The 22,532-nt window shown below is 41.6% G+C and overlaps 2 protein-coding genes across 3 annotated transcripts in view; one reads left to right on the top strand and one right to left on the bottom strand.

The window, feature by feature from the left end:
- Window positions 1-1,972: 1,972 nt before the first annotated feature.
- On the bottom strand, window positions 1,973-17,628 carry LOC307226733 (betaine--homocysteine S-methyltransferase 1). Its single transcript, XM_079995717.1, has 8 exons — window positions 17,471-17,628; window positions 13,980-14,112; window positions 11,096-11,214; window positions 9,742-9,933; window positions 8,560-8,707; window positions 7,165-7,347; window positions 5,536-5,764; window positions 1,973-3,899 (listed from the first exon to the last, which is right to left on the bottom strand). Exons 1-8 carry the CDS (start codon window positions 17,504-17,506, stop codon window positions 3,707-3,709), a joined length of 1,233 nt encoding a protein of 410 aa, XP_079851843.1. The 5' UTR covers window positions 17,507-17,628; the 3' UTR covers window positions 1,973-3,706.
- A 140-nt stretch (window positions 17,629-17,768) lies between these two features.
- The window catches only part of DMGDH (dimethylglycine dehydrogenase), a 40,723-nt gene continuing 35,959 nt past the window's right edge, over window positions 17,769-22,532 (top strand). Inside the window, exons 1-2 of one of the 2 annotated variants that reach the window (XM_079995428.1) lie at window positions 17,769-18,943; window positions 21,443-21,611. In XM_079995428.1, coding sequence (XP_079851554.1) covers window positions 18,840-18,943; window positions 21,443-21,611 — 273 coding nt within the window. In that variant the 5' untranslated portion in view covers window positions 17,769-18,839. Of the gene's footprint in view, window positions 18,947-21,442; window positions 21,612-22,532 lie in introns of both variants that reach the window. The other variant, XM_079995427.1, reaches the window with a different exon arrangement.

Genomic DNA, 22,532 nt, shown 5'->3' with positions numbered 1-22,532 from the left:
GAATGGCAACCAAAAAGCTGCTCTAATGTGAAGATCCTGGAATTCAATTATCTTTAATTAAAAACTGACCCTCATGCACATTCAGTACACCCCAGTGCAGTGAGAACGTTAATGCATTTCCATGATGCTATCTCACTCAATGGTAGGGAAGAGTTGCATTGTTACCACAAACTGCAAACAGATGTGCAGCGATTTTGTGTTTTTTTTAAAAAATACTATATATAGAAACAGTCACACTATTGTTTATGGCCATGCATAGCTTAAGGAAAAATTTAATGTGTGTTTTAATAAAAAAACCTGTTTCACATTTTGTTTGGTTTAATTCACTTTATTGTTGGCTGAATGGACATTTTATATGTAATGGAAAAGTTTCTCAAGTTGAGTGGATGTGGATTATCATGACTGCTTAATGGAGCATTCTTCTGAGGCAGCCATCTATTTCAGTTTAATAAGCAATTCATGTTATTTACTCTTGCTCACAGACATTAGTGAGGAAGAAGCAGGAACAGCATTCCATTGTTACTATTAACATTCACTTGTAAATGTTTTTCCACTTGAAGGCTCTCTAAACAGTGCATTAAAATACAGTCAATGTAAAGCAAAGAACCTGTGGGCCACCATATATTGTTGGACTCCAACTCCCATCAGCCCCATCCAGCATAGCCAATGGCCAAGAATGAGGGGAGCTGGAGTTCAACATCTGGAGGGCCACAGGTTTCCCCACCCCTGATTTAAGGAGCATATATTCCTAAGGACTGTTTATTACCATGTATATTACCAGAACAGAACACCCTTATGCCCAACCTAAAGGCTGCCCCAGAGAATTGTGAGACGGTGTTATATGATTTCCCTCAGCCAGCTCCTCCTTGTGGAGAAAATAAAGAATGAATCCAAATACCTTAAATGTGTGTAAAGGCAACACAAACTCTTCAAAGTAACTGCTGCAGAAATGCCCTATTTGGCTTCCAGGATGTGCAGCAAATGTTCAATTCTCAGCGGATGGTTAACTGAAAACATTCAAGGCTTGAAAACTTGTCTGTTGCTATTATTTTTAAACAAACTATGGTTGCTCCAGAACACCCTGGCAAAGCATCTTCTTGGACACAAGACACACAAAGTGAAGTAAAGTCCTAGATTCAAGTAGTTGACGGCTAAAGTATTAGACTATTCCTTTTGGACACCAGTGACAAAGAACAGGAATGATATATATACAGTCAAACCTCGGCTCCCAAACGCCTCTGTTTTGGAATGTTTCAGCTCCTGAACGCCGAAAACCCAGAAGTAAATGCTCCAGTTTTTGAACATTTTTCGGAAACTGAACATCTGACGCAGCTTCTGCTTTGAAGAGTTTGGATTTGATATTCCACTTTATCACTACCCGAAGGAGTCTCAAAGCGGCTAACATTCTCCTTTCCCTTCCTCCCCCACAACAAACACTTTGTGAGGTGAGTGGGGCTGAGAGACTTCAGAGAAGTGTGACTAGCCCAAGGTCACCCAGCAGCTGCATGTGGAGGAGCGGAGATGCGAACCCGGTTCCCCAGATTACGAGTCCACCACTCTTAACCACTACACCACACAGGCTCTCCAGAGTGCAGGAAGCTCCTGCAACCAATCAGAAGCCTTGGTTGTTGAATATTTCTGAAGCCGAATAGGCGTCCGGAACAGATTACATTTGACAACTGAAGTTTAACTGTATATATATTGTTACAGCTACATCTGGAGGGCCAGAACTTCCCATTCCTGCTTTATTGTTACAAGATTGATGCTGCCTTTTTTGTGTGTGTATGCACAATTACAAAAGAGTTCTATAATGTGTCGTGGAGAAGAAAGGTGGCAAGGCAAACATATTCAGAAAGAATATTCTGTGCCAAATGAAGCATGTTAAAACATTGTGTTAGGTACCTTTATTCATTTTTCTTAACAATGCACGTTTTAAATATAATTTCACTCTTAAAACAGCAAGACATTAGGGTAATTTGTAAATCTTTATTTGTATTAATACAGAACATTGCTCTTAGATATAAAAGAACTGAATGATGTCACATATAGGCCAATTCCCTCAGTATATAGCAGATATTAGTCATTTATTTAGCTATATCAGGCAAGGTGAGGCAAGCTCCTTAAGTGGCAGGAACCACAGAGGGCAGCAGATTCCAATGTAGATCTTTATTTCCCCCCTTGTTCCTGATGTATATCTTCACTCAGCCCTTCTTCCCTGGCAAGGAGGGTGGTGCTATTTTGTGGTTTGCCTCAGGTGCCAAAATGTCTCAGGCCGGCCCTGAGCCACATGCCAGATGATTTTCAATCATTAAGGTTTTAACATGTGACCTTAGTTTCAGTGAGCAATGGAGATCTCCCTTTTTAAAAGCGGGTACCAAAGCCCTCATACGAGATTAGATGTAAGGAAGATTATTTCAACTTCTTGATCAGGTGCACCAGTGAAGTATATTGGAATGGATCAATCATGCTGAGTGGTGAAAGTAAATGTGATCAGCTTCCACAGATGCTACATGGTGAAGAAATATCTGCATAGTTATAGAGTGGTATCCAGTGGCAACTATCTATTGATAGAAGGAATTGGTCAGCAAAACAGGGAGGGATTTTTTTTTTTGTCCATTTCCCCTTCCTGCATAGCACCTCTCAAAAAACATACGGGGGGGGGGGGGGCAAAAATCTGCCCTGAGGGGACCCCCCCTCCAACCCTTGAGGCAGATTTAGAGAGGGCATGGAATTTAGGGGTCATTGAAATGGCCTCCTCCCCATTCCAATGGTGGATTATTTCAGTACCATCACTTTTGGATACCACCCACAGTCTGGGAAGCTAAGCAGCTCAAGAGGAAACTTCATTCATTATCTATATAAGACTTCTTGCTAATTTGTAATGGAAAAGCCAAGTGGATTTCATACATTTCCAGAAGTTACATGTTTGGATTTCACATGCAGAAAAGAGTTTTATATTCTTGTATCTTCTTTACATTTTTCTGTTTCTAATTGGGACTGTAAATAACCCTTTTTAATAAACTTTTCTTTTTTTAATGCAGAATAATTTTTAGCTTAATTTGATCTCCTGCAATATGCATTTAGAGATCGCAATGGCATCTCAGGCCTGGGAGAATAAAACCAACAAATATTTTGAAAATAGTCTGCTGTTTATCAGAAATATTTTATTTTTTAAAATTATATAATTGCAATGATTTAAGCTATTCTTATCCTGAGAAAAATATATCTTTCCAAAATAAGTATTCATCTCTTTTAGCTTTCATAAAGAGTGCTATGATTATAAGGGGGGAAATAGAAGATAAAGCTTCTCCATCTAAGATAATGGGCACAATCCATATAAAGTTCCAATTAACCCAAGTTCTTTGGTGAAATCCTAAGCACCTTCACTAGGAAGGAAATTCTGTTAAATGCAGTGTGACTTAATTATGAGAAAAGTTGCTTAGGGTTGGACTATTTTACATGTAAGCATTAAATCCCAATTATTTCAATAGGGTTAGAGGATGAACGTGCTCTGAATTGTGTGTACTGCAAATAAGTTGGAGTATTCAATAGAAGTGCAGCACATAGCATGGGCACATTTTAATTTTTTAAAAGTGTTCTGAGATTATACTTCCAACTTGCAATTAATAAATTCTGTCTGATCTTTCCACTGAGTTGTCAATTATAGTGACATGCTTGTTTTTGCATAGACAAAATTGCTAATAATCTATGCTACAGTGCTGGATTTGAATTTCTGTCTTTTGAAGAGTTCTTTCTGCTGTTGTTCAGATGTTGCTTCTTTCTGCTGTATCAACTCAGCATCCCCTTTGGTCACCCCCCAGGCATCTGGCTTTGACAGTGAGGGGCAATATGGTCTTCCTGAAGCAGGCAAGAGATTCTCCCAGTATTCCTTCCTAGCCCTAGGTTAAAAAAGGGACAAATCCTATTCAATATATTTTTAATCAAAGAGGGATACAGTACGAGATATTTTACAAAATGTTTTAGCATGTAAATCAACAGATTGTCATAGAATAATTTTGGTTGTAAACCTAACAGTGCAAAGGATTGTTTTAATAACTAAATTTAAGGTGTTCTACTTTTAACTATGGCTCACTATGACACCTCTGATTTTACATACCCATGAAAAAGAGGACCTGTCCTGGAAAAAGAGGATATGTGGCAACCCTGACTTGCCAGAGGGATTAATAGTGTAATCATTCAGCCAGGACACTGAGATCTAGCACCGAGGGCCACAAACACTTAAGGGGGCACATTGGTAGTGCTGTATTGTTGCTAATTCTCCCCACTCCACCTCTCCAAGGATATTGAGGCATAAAACCCTAACATATCACTTCTGGAATACAGGTGCTTTTGAAAGGGTTATATGCATATTTCCTAGTTTCTTTTCCTCCTAAGGCCAGGTCAAAAATAACATTGACATATATAATACAGTGAAGAGGGGGAGGGGGCTAAAATGAACTTTGTAGCCCCAGGAATATGAATAGTAGGTTTCCAGAAATCTCGACTATAGCTTTAAACATTGTTGAATGTTCAAAGGCAGCACATTGTTGAACTTCAAAGGCAACCTATATAATGATTGCAATGTAAGACATTTAAATGAGGTTTCAGGACCTCAGACAACCTTCACAACCATGATACAGATATATGCTGAACTTTATAGTGGCCCTCTGGCTTAGCTGCAACAAAAAGGAAGGCAATACCACACAATAACAAAAGAATCCCCAACATTTTGTGTCAGGGAGGGAGAATATTTGGAAATCTAAGAAACTGTTATGAGCACCACAAAATACCCATTTCACAGAATGAAAGTGGTGATGCTCAGAACTGCCTCCACTACCTGAAACAAAATCTCCCCAGGGGCCCAGCAACATATCTACATACAGCTCAAAACAAAGAAAACACAGACCCCCCCAAAAGAGAAACCCCTGGCCTGAAATAAAACCCTCACAGGTTTTTTTTAAAAAAAATAAAAATTGGTAGGGACAGAAGGCCTTGATGGGCACTGCATTGGGCGCCTAAGAAGTAGTATGAACAGAACAAGTTTATTATGAAATTGATATCTAAATGTCCCAACATGTTTGGAGCATGAGGGGAAACTACATAACTAAGAAGCTAGTATTCTGATTGAATTCAGTCTCTCTAGCTTTACTATACATAGCAAATGCTTCCAGCCTAACATTTATATCATCAGGAAATCTGAAATCAGGAACAACATTTATATCATCAGGAAATCTGAATGAAACTTTACTGTACAATGGCTGAATAACAGGTACTCTTGTAAACTGGAGGGTATTTAACTCAGTCACTGTATTGATCTAAATGCACATGTTTAGTAATATCCTGCATCCATTACTTCCATCTTGGTGTTTAGGTCTATAAAATTACTGTTCAAAACTGCTTGTGTGCATGGTTTTATACCATGACATAGAGTTCTACTACTACTATCAAGAAATTTGCTATATGAAGCAATGCATTTCTGAAAAAGAAATATATATAGTGGGTTATTTTAGTATCAGAGTTAAAAATATACTTTACCTTGCTCTGACCCATGGTTTGGTATGCATGCTCAATTCGCTCCCCCAGCTGCCATGTTTTTCAGAGGCTTGTGGTAAAAATCCTCTTTCAGGGGCGAGCTCCTCTGCAATTGCTCTGATGTGATATGGTTCAAACCCACAGCACCCTCCAATATATCGAACCCCCAAATTATAGGCCTCTCTTGCATATTTGTGAACATCCCATCTGGATAGAATTCTTGGCTCCAAAGCTGTAATGATATGTAATTACTTTAACTTCATTATTATCTGAACATTCGGTGATAAAAATCTGTGCAAAACACTACCATTGTCATCCAAATGTTTTACAAAATAGGTTTGTTTTCTTTAGACAGCGCTAACCAGGACAGACAATTGTGTATTTATTCACAACTATTTAGTTTGCAAACAGCAGCAAGGAGTCTCTTTCCAGGTACCATAAGGCAGAGCCACAATAGCCACTCTTGGGGAGCAAGTTTTCGGTTTCCAAACTGACTTTTCTTAGGTAGGGCTCCCTATTCCACAAAGTGATCTAAACAAATTTTTCAGCACTCTTTTCTAGTTCCAAGAATTACCTACATGTTTTCCCAACCAAATGGAATAGATCATCTGAGGAACAGGGAGATTCTATTTATTTATTTTTAATCCCCAGTTCAGCATCCAGGGTGGGAAGCTTTAAGCATACTGAGATGGGGATGAAAATGAGTAGCTTTCTCCCGCTCCTTAGATGATATTTGCAGATCATCTGGGAAGCAGATGGCCCAATTTCATCCCAGTCTCAGCACGGACATCAAGCCCAGCCCTAAAACAGGATGAAAATAACACACACACCCCTCAGCGGATCTGCATGGTAACTGGCCCTATCTACTTTTGGGCTCTGCCCATGTATGAAATGTGACCCCACCCCTAATAGCTTTTTGCTGAGTAACATGGTCTGTGGCCTGATAAATGGTTCCTATTCTTGCTATAGATGTTTACCTGCTAGCAATCTTTAGGTTTAAATATTTAGACTCTGACCCTACTGTTTTAGTGTTGTATTTTATAATTAATCTAAGTAAAGGTAAAAGGACCCCTGACCATTAGGTCCAGTTGTGACGGACTCTGGGGTTGCGGCGCTCATCTCACTTTATTGGCCGAGGGAGCCTGCGTACAGCTTCCGGGTCATGTGGCCAGCATGACTAAGTCACTTCTGGCAAACCAGAGCAGCACACGGAAACGCCGTTTACCTTCCCACCAGAGCGGTACCTACTTATCTACTTGCACTTTGTCATGCTTTTGAACTGCTAGGTTGGCAGGAGCAGGGACCGAACAAATGGGAGCTCACCCCGTCGTGGGGATTCGAACCGCCGAACCCACAGCACCACCCGCATCCCTATAATTAATCTAATTGACTATAAATCACTCTTGAAATATGAATAGAATGATGGTGCATTTTTAAAAAATTAATAATACATTTTATACAATGCAACATGGCTTCAGTTCCAGACCAACTGTATGCTTTTGAAGGCAATGGGGCCTATTTCCAGTACATGGACTGGATATTTGATGTATACTGTATACTGCTATTTGATGTATAAGTGCTATTTTTCTCGCAGCTTCACGCTAAGAACAGCAGCAACAACAAAAGTCTTACCAAAAGGAAATTCAGGTAGATCAATGAACCCCTGCTTCCCACAGTCTGGAGTATGAAACGCAAGTGGCTGTGACATGAGGTGCGCTTTTAGTTTAGCAGCTGCCAAGCCCTCCTTCATGAGTTTCAGAGTTTTGAGGGAAGTAGCTGGATCAAAATGGCAGTTCACTCCAACAATAGAAGCACCTAAAGAACAAGATGTGAAGTGTTTCACAATATCTTTCAATTCAATGTTTTTAAACTAATGTGATCTGTGTATAAAGGGCCCCTTGTGATGTTATGGTGTTTTTTTTATCTGCACTTTAAATATGCATGTATGGAAACAGACATAAATAGCAAAGTACTTATTGTCTTTGAAATGCTGGGAGCGTCAGATTAAAGTATGAGATCCACACCTTGCAGGACTGGGATGAATGTACTCTAGACCTGGGGTGGGCAGACTTCAAGCTTGAGGGATTTGCTAAGTTCCCACCCACAAACCCAAAGACCACAAGCTGGCATCACTAACTAACTAACTAACTAACTAACTAACTAACTAACTAACTAAATAAGTTTGTTTGTTTTTGTTTGTTTGTTTGTTGTTTGTATCCCGTCCTCCCCGGCTGAGGCTAACATCATAAAAACAACACAATATGCATAAAAACAGACATCAATTAATTAAAATACATCTTAAAATTAATTCTGACAAGTTAAAATCTGGGGCAGGTGGCAATTATCAGGTTGGAATCACATGCAAAATACTACCTTAGAAAGGGAGGTAAATGAATTAAAGGGCAGGATGTACCTCTTAGTGATACCTCCCAGTCCAGAAATTTGGTTGTGTGTGTTTTTGGTTTTTTGGCTCACAGTCCTTTCACACAAAAACCCATTCCTGGTTCCTCCCATCCAAAGCTTATTCGTTTTAGCCACCTAATTTAAGTGTGGAATTGTTGGTATTGTAAAGCAACCAAGTATGGGTGTGGGGTACAAGCTTCAAGTATTTGTGCCGGGATTTGCATCTTGTGCACCTTTTCAGGTAGATTGATAGCTGTTCCCCACTTGCCTGTGGATGAGGCCACTTGCCTGTTTTTCTGTGCTGCAACAGCTAAAGTGGGCGACAGGGTCATTTGCAAAGCACTTGTTAAAATGCCATTTTTACTTTGAGGCTTAATAAAGCAGATTCGAAATTTTAAAATAAAAAGTAGAACTATTTGAGTAATTGGTCCATTAGGGAGAATGAGGCAATGCCCCCCCCCCACAAGCTGGGTCCACTATGAGCCAACAGGCCTTCCCTTTCACCTTGTCCAATATTTTCCTACTCAAACATGCACCTACTTTTGCTGAGCTTCTTTCATCTCACTCCATATCGCTAATATTTTAACTTGTATCACGATGGATACGTCAAATATAGAATTTTACCAGCGTTTACAAGTTTGACAGCACATTCTCCAGGTAATATGCCATGCATATCTCCTTCTGGACCAATACAAAGAGTTGCTGCAACTGGAACCCCAGCTTCTTTTAAGGTTTCAACTGCCCACACAGCTTCTTCCACATGTTCAAAATACTAAAAAGAGATGAAAGGAGTAAGTAAGAGAGAAGAGAGAGAGAAAGAGTTCAGAGCATAATGCTACCTTTGGTGTGAAAATGTGACAGAAACAAATAACAGACGAAAAGAAAAAGTACTTTTTTAAAAATTGGGATACAATGCAAAAACCCTACCCCCTGACAAAAGGGCTTTGTGGAGGGTCAGAGCCATTGTTGCATCTGCCCCATATCAATGCATGGTGGCTGTGATGAAATGGAGGTGGACTATGATTAGCCCTGATCACTGCCGGAGCTCCAGACTGGCACATTGATCGACTCCACAAGGGGCCTAATGCCTAGCTCTGCTCCCTCCCCACCTTTGGAATGCTCCATATTTCAAGGCTTTCTGCTGCCCTCCAATGGCCAGAAGAATTCCACCAGTGGGCCACTCACCTTCAGTTGGGAGACACCTTTGCTGAAGCCAGTGCTTCCCCTTCCCAGCCCAGTGGAGAGGGAAATGAGGATTCCTGTTATTTTCTAAATATTCAAAACTTTCCCTCCAAAAATTGCATTTGCTGAGTATCTTTCGTCATATACTAAACTCATTTATACCTCACGGGATCTGTTTAAGGGTTCTACCAACCTACTCACTGAGCATCTATCCTGATTTGTTCATGTAAAATTTATGTGGAGGCTATATGATATCAGTTTATTGAGCATTCATTCTGATTTGTTTGTGCAGAGGCTAGGCCCAAGACATTGTTATCCCACACCTTCCAGCATTGGAGGGGGGGCTGAGGGGCACATGGCCCTGGGTACAAATTCCTGAGGGGGTGCCCCACCCCCAACTCTGGCACTCTTGGATGAAACAGATTTTCTAGATCCATTTCAATAGGGGTTTAGGCCCGGTTTTGGCATGCCTTGGTCACTCTTTGGGGGTAGGTGGGTTGCAAATCTGCAGAGCCCCATTGTGCAAGCAGTTTTTCAATTCACACAAACTCTGGATATGAACCTATCACAAAAGCCGTTTTCCCCATTATCACCACTTACTGTTTCCTTAATGGTTGCATTTACCTCTGCAATTAAGAAGTCCACATTCTTTTTAGTAAAAACCTCTAGCTGCTTTCGAAAGATTGATTTAACTTCAGCTTCACTCTTGCTACTTAAGTATGAAGGGGTTTGGCTAACGCCTCCAGCCACCAAAGCATCCCCTTCTTGAGCCACTTCTTTTGCAATATCACAGGCTGCTTCGTTTACTTTCTTGCCCTGATAATACAGAAATAGCATTAGTATGGACTTACACCATACACATACCTATACTTTTATTGTAGGAAAAATGAATACACGTTACATTTGTTGTCCAGCTAAGAAGTCTCACATTTTACCAATCATTACAGTACAGTTTTGTAAGGGGGTGGTTTTTATTAGACAGTGTAAATGCTTGCCTGCTTCGTTTTTGGGTCCAAAATAGTATCTTCAGAGGTCCCAAAAATATTTCCTGAAAATAACTCCTTCTAATCACAACATAAATATAATTTGCCTCTCTTTGCTGCTATTGAGCCAGCCTGCTTCGGTTTTGGCAAAAGCAACTAACCAACCAACAATTAACTAGGTCTTCATCAGTAGTCCCACCCAGACAGTCAGGAATCATGCAGCAAATGTCATTTATTCTGTCACTCCTGGCAAGCAAAGGTAATTTAGAGTGAGGACATGTGTGATCCTAACCAACTACCTAAAAATAGGCAAATGATCCTTAAAATATTGAAGCGGAGAGTGCCTCTCAGTGTTGACAAAAGTGTCTGTATCTCTTCTCTGGTTCTGTCCTGACATTGCTGACATGTTCTCAAGTGAGAGATTTAAAAGCACCTGAGGAAAATATTGGGGGGAAGGAATGGTTTTCAAGTCTGAAAGGTAACCACAGTGTTACGATATCTGTAAGGAGGAGCAAAGGACAAACTGGCCTCCAACTTTAGTTTCTAGATTAAAAAATAGTAACTAGGTTTAAACAAACATTCTTCTTGGCTATTCATGTCTTGCACATAATATAAGGAGTTACTTCTGTATATGGGTATACAAACTTTTCTTTGTCACAATTAATTGATAAATTTAGCCCTTGTCAGCTCATGTTTTCCACAGTATTAAACAACTTGAAAGTGCTTTGTGAGAAATAAGTACAGTAAGAGTAACTAGCTTGCTTCTTTCATCTGACAGGCGGTTGTCCCTGTTTTTTTTGGAAGGTAATCCAGGCAGCATCTCTGTCATGCCATTTCAGTATACTAAATCTTCATATATTTTATTTTTATTTGAATTTTTAAATCTACATCTTTGAATTAATAAGTTATGTCTTGCAAAGATGACCCACGTTTCTGCGTTGAGATCATGTAACTCTCCTTGTCAATAAAAATAAAAAGCAGTTGAAACTACTCACAGAATGTTTATCAGCTACATAGTTCCCCCTGTTTTCTAATTTGTCATCACTGGCATAAAAGGTGAATGTCTGTAAAACATTTGATCCAGCCCTGAGGAATTCTCGATGCAGCTGACGAACTGCAAAATGTTTAAACAAAACGAAGAGTCAAATATGATGTTAATATTGTGGCAGCAGCTCCTTTTACATGGTATTGCCTTATGTTCCATTTTATGACCTACACATAGTGATTCGCTTCATTTTTAACTGAGTTGTTATACTGTTAAAAAGAAACACTCCCATTGATTTATTAATAAATGGTATGCGTATTTAATCAATTAAAAAATCTGCACATTAATTTCCCAACTTGCAATTGGTACATGATTAATGCAAAAGGCATCTGAGACTGTTAAACCATTTCACTTGTAGGTCTGACAGTTGGACAAAATTGGATTTGAACCAGGAAGGTTTAAGGTTCATCTCTATTGTAGAGGTATCTTGGGAAAGCAAAATCACACTCTCTCTCATCCTCTTTTTCCTGCCTGTAAAAGTAAGAACAATGCTGACTTGAGTAGAAGTATAAATAAATTGGATTCATATGATAATAGCTGATGAACGACTTCCAGGTAGATCTGAAGTTGCAAAAGAAAGGCACATTTTTTCCTTTCCTTAGAGTGTTATCCAGTGTTATCCAAGCAGATTTCCCCTTCTTCTCCTTCCCTCTGCAGCCTCCTGCACTCCTCCCCCCAGTTTCTCTAGACTCTCAGGGACACCCAACTCCCAAATGACTGTGATCTACTCACAGTATTAAAAAAACTGGCAGTGATCTACCCATTGTCGTTGGATGGACCAAAGTTGTTGAACTTTTTTTAGGAAGCCACAGGTTTTTTCCCCTTTTGGCGGGGAGGAGATCACTGAGGGGGCCAAAGATCTACCAGGAACACCCCGTGATCTACAAGTAGATCACAATCTACCTGTTGGACATGCCTGCAGTTTTAGTAGGCATGCAAGGAGCTGCATGAGGAGGAGGAGAGGAAGGGGAAGTCCTGTTGCATGGATAGAAGTCTGTTCTCCACTACTGGATATTGTCTTTAGCCAATTAAGCTATTTTTCCTTAGTCTAGTGGTGCAATATGCAATAGCATTTTTAACAGGCAGTGTATCAAAAGTAGATTTTAAATGGGAAATGTGCCACCCATAACTACAATGAATTTATAGAGACAATAGAACACAGACAGCCAATGCAGTGTCCTCCCGATGTTACTGGATCCCAACCTCAATTGGCCGTAGTCAGCATGACCAAAGGTCAAGGATGATAGAAGTTGTAATCCAACAGCACCTGCAGGGAGCCATGTTGGTATCCCTGCAGTGCAGGATACTTAATGTGCACAGGTAGGCCACTAATTACTTCTACTCGTTACCTCATTTAGGAAGCATTTTCTGGCACAATAAAAAGGACTTAATTCCAAGCACATGTGTTTATAATTATGATGCCAGAATAGCTGTCTCAAATCCCACAGCAGTTACTGTGCAATAGCTGGCACCATCCGCACTCTAACCAAAGGCAAGAAAAACAGGCTCTGTTTCTTCACTTCAAGACTGTTTGGTTTCCTATCCAGTTTCAAGGTCACATCTGACACTCTCTGTCACCCCTCCCCCCCCCATTTTGACCCATAAAAATGTAATTTAAGAATGATTTAATGTCACATCTATTTCACACTTAGAACACTGTTTGCCTGACTGGTATGGGACTTTCGCAATACACCCCAGTTGTGAAATAGTTGTTTGTTGCATTTTTAAAATCTTGCCTTACTTTGAAGGAGTTGGAGTGATACATGGAACACTGTAGTGGTGGACAGAAGTAGTAGCGTCAGGCTTAATTTCACTCTCCCCATACTGTGGCAGGGACAGTTTTGTCTTTGAAGAGGTACAGGTTTTGCCAAATGATTTTGAATATAAAGCTACTACTGAAAATGGTACCAGAACACCTAATATTTGACACCATCAGATACAAACAATGTGGTGGGGTACTACTGTTCACCTGACCTCCTGTTAGTTGCATCACTGCTGCTTACCAGGAGGTAGAGGGGTGAAGTGCTGGCAAAGCCTGCATGGTGCAAATGCAGAGGCAGAGCCAATCCAATACTCCCATTAATGCATTTGCACCATAGCCACTATCCCCCTCCTGGTAAATATCTACAATGTAATGACCGGAGGTCAGGTGAGCAGTGCCATCCCACCACATTGTCTGCTACTGATAGAAGCAGAGGATAACCAAAGGACCACTGATTACATTAATATGGCTTTTTTGTGATTATCACAGTATTTGCTTGCATCCCCTTGTCTTTGTAAATCCAGGACCCCATCTTCAAAGGCCTATAGATGCCTTCAGACACAGGATAACAAACAGTATACTTTAAATCCTTATTTTAAGGCAGTCCCGAAATTGCAAAAATATAAAAAAGGTTAAATATTACTGATATAATGTTAAAGCAATATTTCTGTAATAACCAGTTCAAAGTGTCATAAAATACAAAATCAGGTATAAATCAGAAAATGTGCCCATTAAAGAGCCCATTAAAATTTGTTGAATAGAACCAATTTTCATTGGCCTGTGTGTTGTGCCCAACAGCTCCTGTTTAGCTAAGGTGGACTGTGATTAAGTCCATTGAATGAAATGGGATGTGAACTAATTGCACCTGACTTATTCCACTGATTTCAAGGGGCATAAAGCACAATACTTTATAGCCTTACTCATTGTATTTAATGATGTTTACTCCCTAGTAAGTTTGTTTAGGGTCACAGCTTTTATCATGACTAACTTTATCAAGCATAGGGGTCAATGTGTATTCTACAACTGGGAATTTTACACAATTCATAATGTATACATTGCAGATTAAACTAACCTGCTTCTGGGTGTTCTAGAGCAGCTTCTGGAGTCCAAGGCCCAGCTTTTACATATCCCCTCTTTTCGAGAGCAATGACAAATCCTCCATCACCAATCACAATTTCTCCAGCATCTAGACGTTCAAGAATACCCTAGAAGAAGAACTACCTAGTGTTCATATAATATTTTAGAATGTTCAGCTAAAACGTCTGCAAGCAACTTATATCTGAAAACATATACATAAATACACTATATCACGGGGAAGAGAAAAATCATAAAAGACTTTAACATTTCATACAACGTATAAAGTTAAGCCGCTGGTCTTCCTGGGGTGCAAGCTTGGGCAGTGTGTATGGAGGTCCTGGGATGCCTAGACAAGACCCCACTTGTTGGTGTTGTCCAAAGGAAAGCAGAGCAATATGGCTGATTCCAGCAGGGCAGCAGGAGTTGCCAGAAGGAGGCGTACAAGGCACCATCCACTCCTCTTAAGTCTCCATAATGGATTTGTGTAGAGTTTACTCCTTAGCCTTATCTTCTCCACAAGATATCACACAAGGCAGCGGAGGTTTAGGATCAGAGTTTTCATTCTCTGAAAGCAGATGGGCTACTTTCCCAAGTTGATGAGCCCCATATGCCCCTAATTTCCCTCTACAGGATATGCAGAAGCTGCCTTCTTGACAGCTGGACCCACTATTGATCTTGTCCACTCAATCCGCCACAGTCTGTCTTTGCATGTAAGGGAAGTCCCTAACTTGCCAAGGGTTTGAGACTCATCGGCTACCCTCATCTGGTTTAGCCTGCCCGTTGAAGCTGTTCCTGAAGCTGTCACATACTGGCAGCTTCTAGGAGCCACAGATGAGAGCTGATATTTTCTGAAGAAACTTTGTAAGATTCTACTGGTAGATTGCAATGTAGAAAGCAGCTATCATCAACCATGCCAACACATCTGTCTTAATTCTCTCTCTGTGTGCTAGTTTTATATCATTCCCACTGATAAGGGAATGCTTGCCAGGAGGACTATGCCAAGTTTATTACTCAACCCTCTAAAACTCACACAAAGTCATTTTGTGTCACTGCATTTATTATTTAAATGCAGGACTGTTACAACAGCCACTAAATTCACCAGTTGTGTGCTGGGTTCACAGAGCACAATTTTTTAACTTGCAATGGACTAGCTACTTTGAATCTGCACGACAAAAACTACAGGAAATATGTAGATGGTCACATTCAGCTTCCAGGATGGAAATTACTCATTCATGATTTAAGAGGACTACTGTATTGAGACCCTGATAGGTCAAAGGAACTCAGTCTTCACCCTTCCTGGCACTTCATTATCACCACTTCTTGGAAATCCTCTCCATTACAGCAACTTCATATATATATTTATAAAAAATTATTTGTACAAAATATTTTATTACTTTGTCTATAGAAACATATCTGGTAGTTATTATGGGCCTAAAAGGAAAAACAATATTTGCATTCTGTAAAATACTTAGTCTGGAGGTGATTCTTACCACTGACGGCATTTATAGTATATCATACTAACACCTCTTAGGCGACCAGGTAGACTTGAACCTATTTGTGTCGTATATTGGTTTTTATATCAAGTCTCATCCATCTAGCTCAGAATTTTCTACACTGACTGGCAGTGGTTTGCAGGATTTCAAGGAGGAGTCTTTCTTAGTCCCACTTGGATATCCTGGGGATAGAAGCTCCTATACTAAACTATGCCCTTCCCTAAGACAAGGTGTCATTTTGGGTTATTACTCCCTTATGTGCTTGATGGCAGATCCTGTTCAAAGTATTATTTCCCCTTGAGTATGTAATGCTATTTATTAGGAAAAAGTTTGCTGACAATTGCCTGAGCTGCCATCTGAACGGCTCTTTTTGTGATCCCTCAGTCATAGTTAACTGAGGCACTAGTGACAGCTGTCCTGTGTTTCTTTTCATAGCTGCAGTGACAGTTGCTGTTGAATCTCAGACTGACCTCTCCCTAAATGTCTGTGCCCCCTTTTTTATTAACCGCTTCACGATTTACCAGACCTGCTTCATAAAACTCAGCTTCTGAAGCGAAGACAGTGTGAATTGAGTCTAACAGTGCACATGTTACACACTACACTTGCCCATATGTTCTAGGAACATATAATCTGGACGCTAACATTTTAAAAACAAATCTGATAGGCATTGCATTTCCCTATCACCAAAAAGTTCACCCTTCCGTTAGGAAACAGCTGTTCTGGAATGGGGCACATTGCCTTTCTTGCTTAAGTAAAAATTTTACAGAAGTTTCCACCAAATGCTTTGCCAGGTGTTGGTCACACACACATGCAAATACCGTATTTATAAACTCTTGCAAAAGAATAGTTCTCTGCTACAGCAACATGACAGTGTCTCTCATTCTTAGCTCTATGTGAGGCTTTCTGGGCAGCATGATTCGCAACACAGCCTTTCTAAATCTAAACAGTATCACAATATAATCTCCTGCCCAAGCATTGTTTACACTTCTCTTCATTTTCCATGCTTTGTATGCAAGAGGTGCCCACATTTTCCACTGTAGTCAAATATTTTTGTTCTTCTATCCATAACATTGCCCAGATTTACCTTTCTTTCTCCATTAACACTGCCAAAATCATGGCCAAGGAGATGTTTATTGGTTGACTGGTGCTACTTTTTTATCTCTGTATTTCTGAACACTATCTAGTATCATATGCTAGATTATCCATCTTCATAAAAGCTGTATTGATAAGATCAAATAATATTTTTCTTCAGATTTCCCCCATGTGACTTTCCTTCAAACATATACTTTATATAACCTGTAGTTTTTGTCGTGCAGATTCAAAGTAGCTAGTCCAGTGCAAGTTAAAACACCCATACATATTCCATTCTCCAACAGGCATATTATTCATAGGTCTAATGTTTAAGAGTACTTTTACCTCTCCTGTTAGGTTTTAGTCATATACATGACCAAGCAACAGTAACACAAATATTTAGATAAATTCATTTGAAATCACAGGGGTAACATTTATGAAAGCAATTAACAATGAGTCTTCTAGTGAAGCTTTCTAATGACAATGAAGATTCATATCTTATTATTCGAAAAGTGAACTCCTATTCACATGGAGGAAGCCTAAAAGGCCATTCACTGTTAATAACTCATTCTCGAATTGCCCCCCTGTGGGGCGTGTGCCCCACGTTGGGAACCACGGGTGTAGACCGAGGTGTCTATTTCTATACCTCAACTCGTGGAGCGGACTTTCACCTTTGACCCTCTTGAAGCCCCCAGGGTCTGCCTATTGGCAAAGCCCCAAACGACCCCTCTCTCTCGCTCACAACTTTTCTATTAAAACACCGTTGTTCTTTTTCTCGATGACGCCTTGCAGGAGATAATCGACCACCTCTTGCCCGAACCCTCCGAAGACAGAGAAAGGTCTCTAAGGTTGGTGGCTCTATTACACCTCGGGGCTTCTCTTCACAACAAAAGCAAGAGCCCCAAGCAGCCGGCGGCTTTACCTTCTTGTTTTTCGGGGTCCCTCCAATAGGTGCCATGATCCGCCGCCCTGTCGATCCTTGTCGGGAACTGCACTTTCCCTCCTCTGCCGCCGAAACAAACAAACGCAGCGCGCCCCAGCGAAGAGGCACAGAGAGCGCAACAAACCGCTCGCGCGTTTTATATCCTTGGGAAGGGGCGGCCGGCGGTGGGTGGATCCTGAGCTGGAAGTCGATTGGGGGAAGAGGCGTCTCGATATAGCTGCGTTCGCCCGGGCAAGACCCTGCTCGGACTTGCTCCTTTCTGCGAAGGGCGAAAAGTAACGGTGCCTCGAGAACTCAAGCACCGGATAACGTCTTTCTCACTCTCGAAGCAGCAGCAGTGTAGAATCACGGCTACTTAAACGCTCCATACATTTAAAGCGCCACTTCGAGCATTTGGCAACTCATAGCTACCTATAAATAATTATTAGGGTGTTAAGCGCTAACGGCGCAGCATTTTGCCTCGCATGCAGCAGGTCCAAAGTTGGGGAAAACTCGTGACTGAAACCCTGGGCGGCCGCTGCCAGTCAGTGCGGACAATACTGAGCAAGATAGACCGATGGTGCCGCTCAGTATATGGCAGCTTCCTACGGGGTGGGAGGAAGCAATGCTTCAAAGTAATTACTTGGAAGTAATGCTTCCAAGTAATTCCCCTCGCCTCCCTCAAGCGCCTAGTCCATGGATGCCACAGATGCATCATATTTTTCAGTGTGCTATTAGAAGCTGGCTTCCAACGGCCATTTTCAGGATTTCGTGTATACTTCCCAAGGTTTTGAGATTCCTCATTGCAGGAAGCAAGTCATTTTTCCTAAACCCCACCCAAATATTTATCTTTACCGGGTATAAAAACATGGACCGCTTACAATGGGTGGGAGGGGGCGCAGGAGGAAAAGCACTTTTTAAAATACGAAAGAGTTGGTCTTAGGTTTGGGTGCGCCTCCACCGCGTTTCGGCTCCCCTCACGGCGCCAATGTCGTTTTCTTCCTTAACTTCCCTTAAGCCTCAGTTCTTGTCTCCTCGCCCTGACACCCGCATCCCTAGCTCCCAAGAAGCCATTTCGGCGGGGGGAACCCATCCAGCAATGGCTCCCTTTCCCCCACCCCTCAAAGGGAGAACTGTTTAAAGATAATAACAACAACACCCCCCATAAGCTGCTCTTTCGCCTTCGAGGGGCGGTCCTGCTTCCCTCCGCCGTGGGGATTGGCCGCAGAGTGAGCTCTGCCAACTGGAAAACGACGGCTCAGCCTGTCTGTCTTGTGGGGAGCAGCGGGAGCGGGGTGCACATTGGGAAGGAAAGAGCCTCGGCTGGCCGAGCCACCATCTCCTGAGACAGACAGAGAGAGAAGAAGCCATGCTCCGGGGAGCTCTGCGGTCGCTCCCGCCAAAGCTGTGGGGCAGGGAGCCCGCCTTCTCGCTCCCTGCTCGGCCTTTTGCCTGCAGCCCGACCACTGAAAGGTGGTGAGTCCAGCTTCAGGCTCTTGCCTTCACTTCTTGTCTAGCGTCGCTGGCCGCGTTATTCTCGAGTCTGGCCTCAAATAAAGGCTGGTTCTGTGTGCATAGGCAGCCAAGCTGCTCTGTGGTGTTGGTGTCCCAGACCCGAGATTGGGAAGTTTTGGGGTGCTCCTGACTTAAAAAGGGGTGTTTTTCCTATTTCGTGAAATTGGTCTGAGGCAGAGAGACTTTGGGTTGCGTTTTACATGCGTAAAATTATTAAAACATAGCAGGGTGAGGATGCACTGAATTACACCTGAACAAATTTAATGTAGATCCTGTGAGAAGTCAAATTAATATTTAGTTACATTTTTTTATTGTATTGTTCCTTCACAGAGTTCAGGGTAGCATACATTGTCTTGTCCTTTCATCTTCACAACAGCGGAGAGAAACTCACCCCTTTGTCATCTGGGAAACTTTGTTGTTGAATAAGGATTAGAACCCAGGTCTTAATGTCCTAAGTCGTTTCTAAAAGGCTGCATATATTCCTGCTTGCCTTTGATCCATTCTTGGCATACTTAGAACTCTACAAAATTGCCCTTTTCTCCTCTAACAGTGTCTGTGGAGGTGTTTTTGGGGTGCATTTGTATGCATCCTGTTGCAGCCCATACTCTGTAACTTTTATACAGGTGTGGAATGCCTTAGCTAAAAAGGTAAATACTTTCTCCGAAATCCTTGTATGTTGGTGACACTGAGATGTCCCTCCCTCTCCCCATCCCCAACTATAACCCTTCTGTTTAGAGATGAACCAAAATTAAGAAAGGTCCATTCTGTGTCCATTCCCACATGGTGTATGATTAATACACACTGAAAGGTAAACACACAATTGAAGACTTTTGAACATTAAATTGGTTATCCTTAGCTCAATATGGAAGCTGCCTTTAGGGTGAATGAACCTGTGAATGGTTGTGAGTGGTGAACAGTGGTGGCTTCTGCTCACTTGAGCTGGTAGGGCAGTGGGCAGTGGGCAGGGCAGCTAACAGCAACTGGAGCTAGGGAGACGCAGAACCAGAGGTCACAAGAGGCAAACTCACTTAATCCAGAAACACACACTGGGCACTTCTAGACTGTCGCCATTGTGTAACCTCCCTGCCAAAAGAATAAGAAATGAATGCTCAATAAATAGCTCCATAAACATGTACAAACAGACAGGGCCAGCCCAATACATTTTGGAACCTGAGGTGAACCACCAAATGGTGCCCTCCTCCCCACCAAGAAAAATGGGGTGATTGAAGACCTACATCAGGAACAAAGGAGGAATAAAGATCTATATCAGGATCTGCTGCCCCTGTGGATCCTGCCGCCTGAGGCAGTCATCTCACCTGTTGTCATGGGTGAGCTGGCCCTGCAAACAAAGCAGGATGAAAGCTCAGTAAGTAGGTTATATGGAAGCAAACACAGAGTTGACACATACACAAGTGAGTGTGTGGCAGGGGAAGAAAGCAAGGCTGGGGACTCGGAGGACAAATGGAGATGTTGAAGGCAGGCAGGGGGGTTCTGCATGGCACTGCAAGAAAGCGAGTCTTTCCCTCCAGCACGGAAAACAAAAATCTTGTTGTGGCTCCTTGCCTCTGCTTTAAACAAAAGTGGCACAACCTGCCTGCTCTTTCTGCTGCTTCCTACCCAGTGTCTGGAATGGTATGTTAACTAAGCTTCTCTCAGATTTGCAGCAACGGCAGCAGCAGTGTGATTAGCTGAAAGCATTCTGAGTGAATCCTCGTTTCGCAACCTGGATAAAATGGGAGGGGGATATTTTGAAGCACTCTCAGCGGATTGGTAGTGGGTATCATTCTGAAAGGAACAGTGTTATGAATAGAATCATTGAATTGTAGAGTTGGAAAGGACCATGAGGCTCATCTAGTCCAACCCACTGCTATGCAGGAATCTTTTGCCCAACATGGTGCCCAGACCCACAATCCTGAGATTAAGAGTCTCATGCTCTACCAGCTGTGCTATGATTTTGCACAAAGTGCAGCAAATAAGTCTCATAATTGACTAGCTGTTTTCATTCTCTAGGAAAGAAGGGCATTTGATTTTCATTCTCTAGGAAAGAGGGGAATTTGATTATTTATTTATTTATTTTTAATATAATTTATTTTTTAAACTGAGGCTTCTTTCACTCTGCCATCTTATGGATAACAATATACTTCTTGAACTATTTATGTAAAATACATAAGAAATACAGTACAGTGGTACCTCGGGTTACATACGCTTCAGGTTACAGACTCCGCTAACGCAGAAATAGTGCTTCAGGTTAAGAACTTTGCTTCAGGATGAGAACAGAAATCGTGCTCTGGCGGCGCGGCGGCAGCAGGAGGCCCCATTAGCTAAAGTGGTGCTTCAAGTTAAGAACAGTTTCAGGTTAAGTACGGACCTCCGGAATGAATTAAGTACTTAACCCGAGGTACCACTGTATATAAAAAAGGCAAAGAAGCAAGATTCCTGTTTCTATGTTTTTCCTAGGGAAGAAAAACCTTCTATAGAAGCAAGATGGAAAGATGCAGCAGAAACAGTAATTATTGGAGGTGGTTGTGTTGGTGTGAGTCTAGCTTACCACCTGGCCAAGGCTGGCATGAAAGACGTACTTCTGTTGGAAAAGTCTGAACTCACTGCTGGATCTACATGGCATGCAGTAAGGGAAAGTTCTGACATATTAAATATGAAACAAGCCATCTGATTTCTAGTTGCTTAGATAATAACAATTTCATAAATTATATAATTATTGTCATTCTAAATATAGCCTTTTGCAACTCATTAAATTGTCTCTCATAAACACAGTGGAAATTTGCATAGAGCTGAAACTCATTAATTACTGATGCTTATACTATGGGAGTGTGACAGAATAGCTCATCCATTGCATGTTTGGCAATTGATGTTGGGCCTTGCAAATGCTACCATTATAGCATGTAACCTAAGCAAGCGGAAGCAGTTTTTAAAAAAAAAAACCAAACTATCATGTTTAGTTACAGCTCCTTGTCAAGAGGTACACCTCTGTGTCTTCTGAAGCAGCAAAATCCTTCTTGTACCACCTGCATTTTTCAGGAAGATTGCTCCCCACCCATACAACTGAAGCCAATAGAAGCCTTTTTGCAACACTGGGGTTTTTTTTGCAGGGGAGGCACAGCACACAAGGAGGAGAGTTGTAGATCTTTCTTCATCGTCTGCAACTTCCCTGCAAAAAGATGCCCCATGCCAGAATTATGCATGAAAAAGGCAATTATTGCCTCCAATAGAGGGCTTTAAAAAAGATTGGTTATGGAGGGGCGGGGAGGCTGAGGGACGAGAGATCTGCAGGGTGGATGAAGGGGCCCCAGGGGGTGTATCTGACCCATGGATAGGGATGTTCGAGAATTCCTAAGGAAACAGAAACAGGAGTGGCAATTGGCAGTGTTTGCTCATTTCCCCATCTCTGGAACAGAAATCAATCCAGCAAATGTGTTTAGCATTCAGTGTTGTTGTTGTTGCTTTCAGCCTGCAAGCAATACATAATTGATTACCTTCCCCTCACATTTTCATTGTGTTTCCTTTGCATTGAAATGAATGGGGTGGAATA

This window comes from Podarcis cretensis (genome assembly GCF_951804945.1).
Source record: "Podarcis cretensis genome assembly, chromosome: 11".
Classification (NCBI taxonomy): domain Eukaryota; kingdom Metazoa; phylum Chordata; class Lepidosauria; order Squamata; family Lacertidae; genus Podarcis; species Podarcis cretensis.
This window is presented reverse-complemented; position numbering and strand designations above follow the sequence as displayed.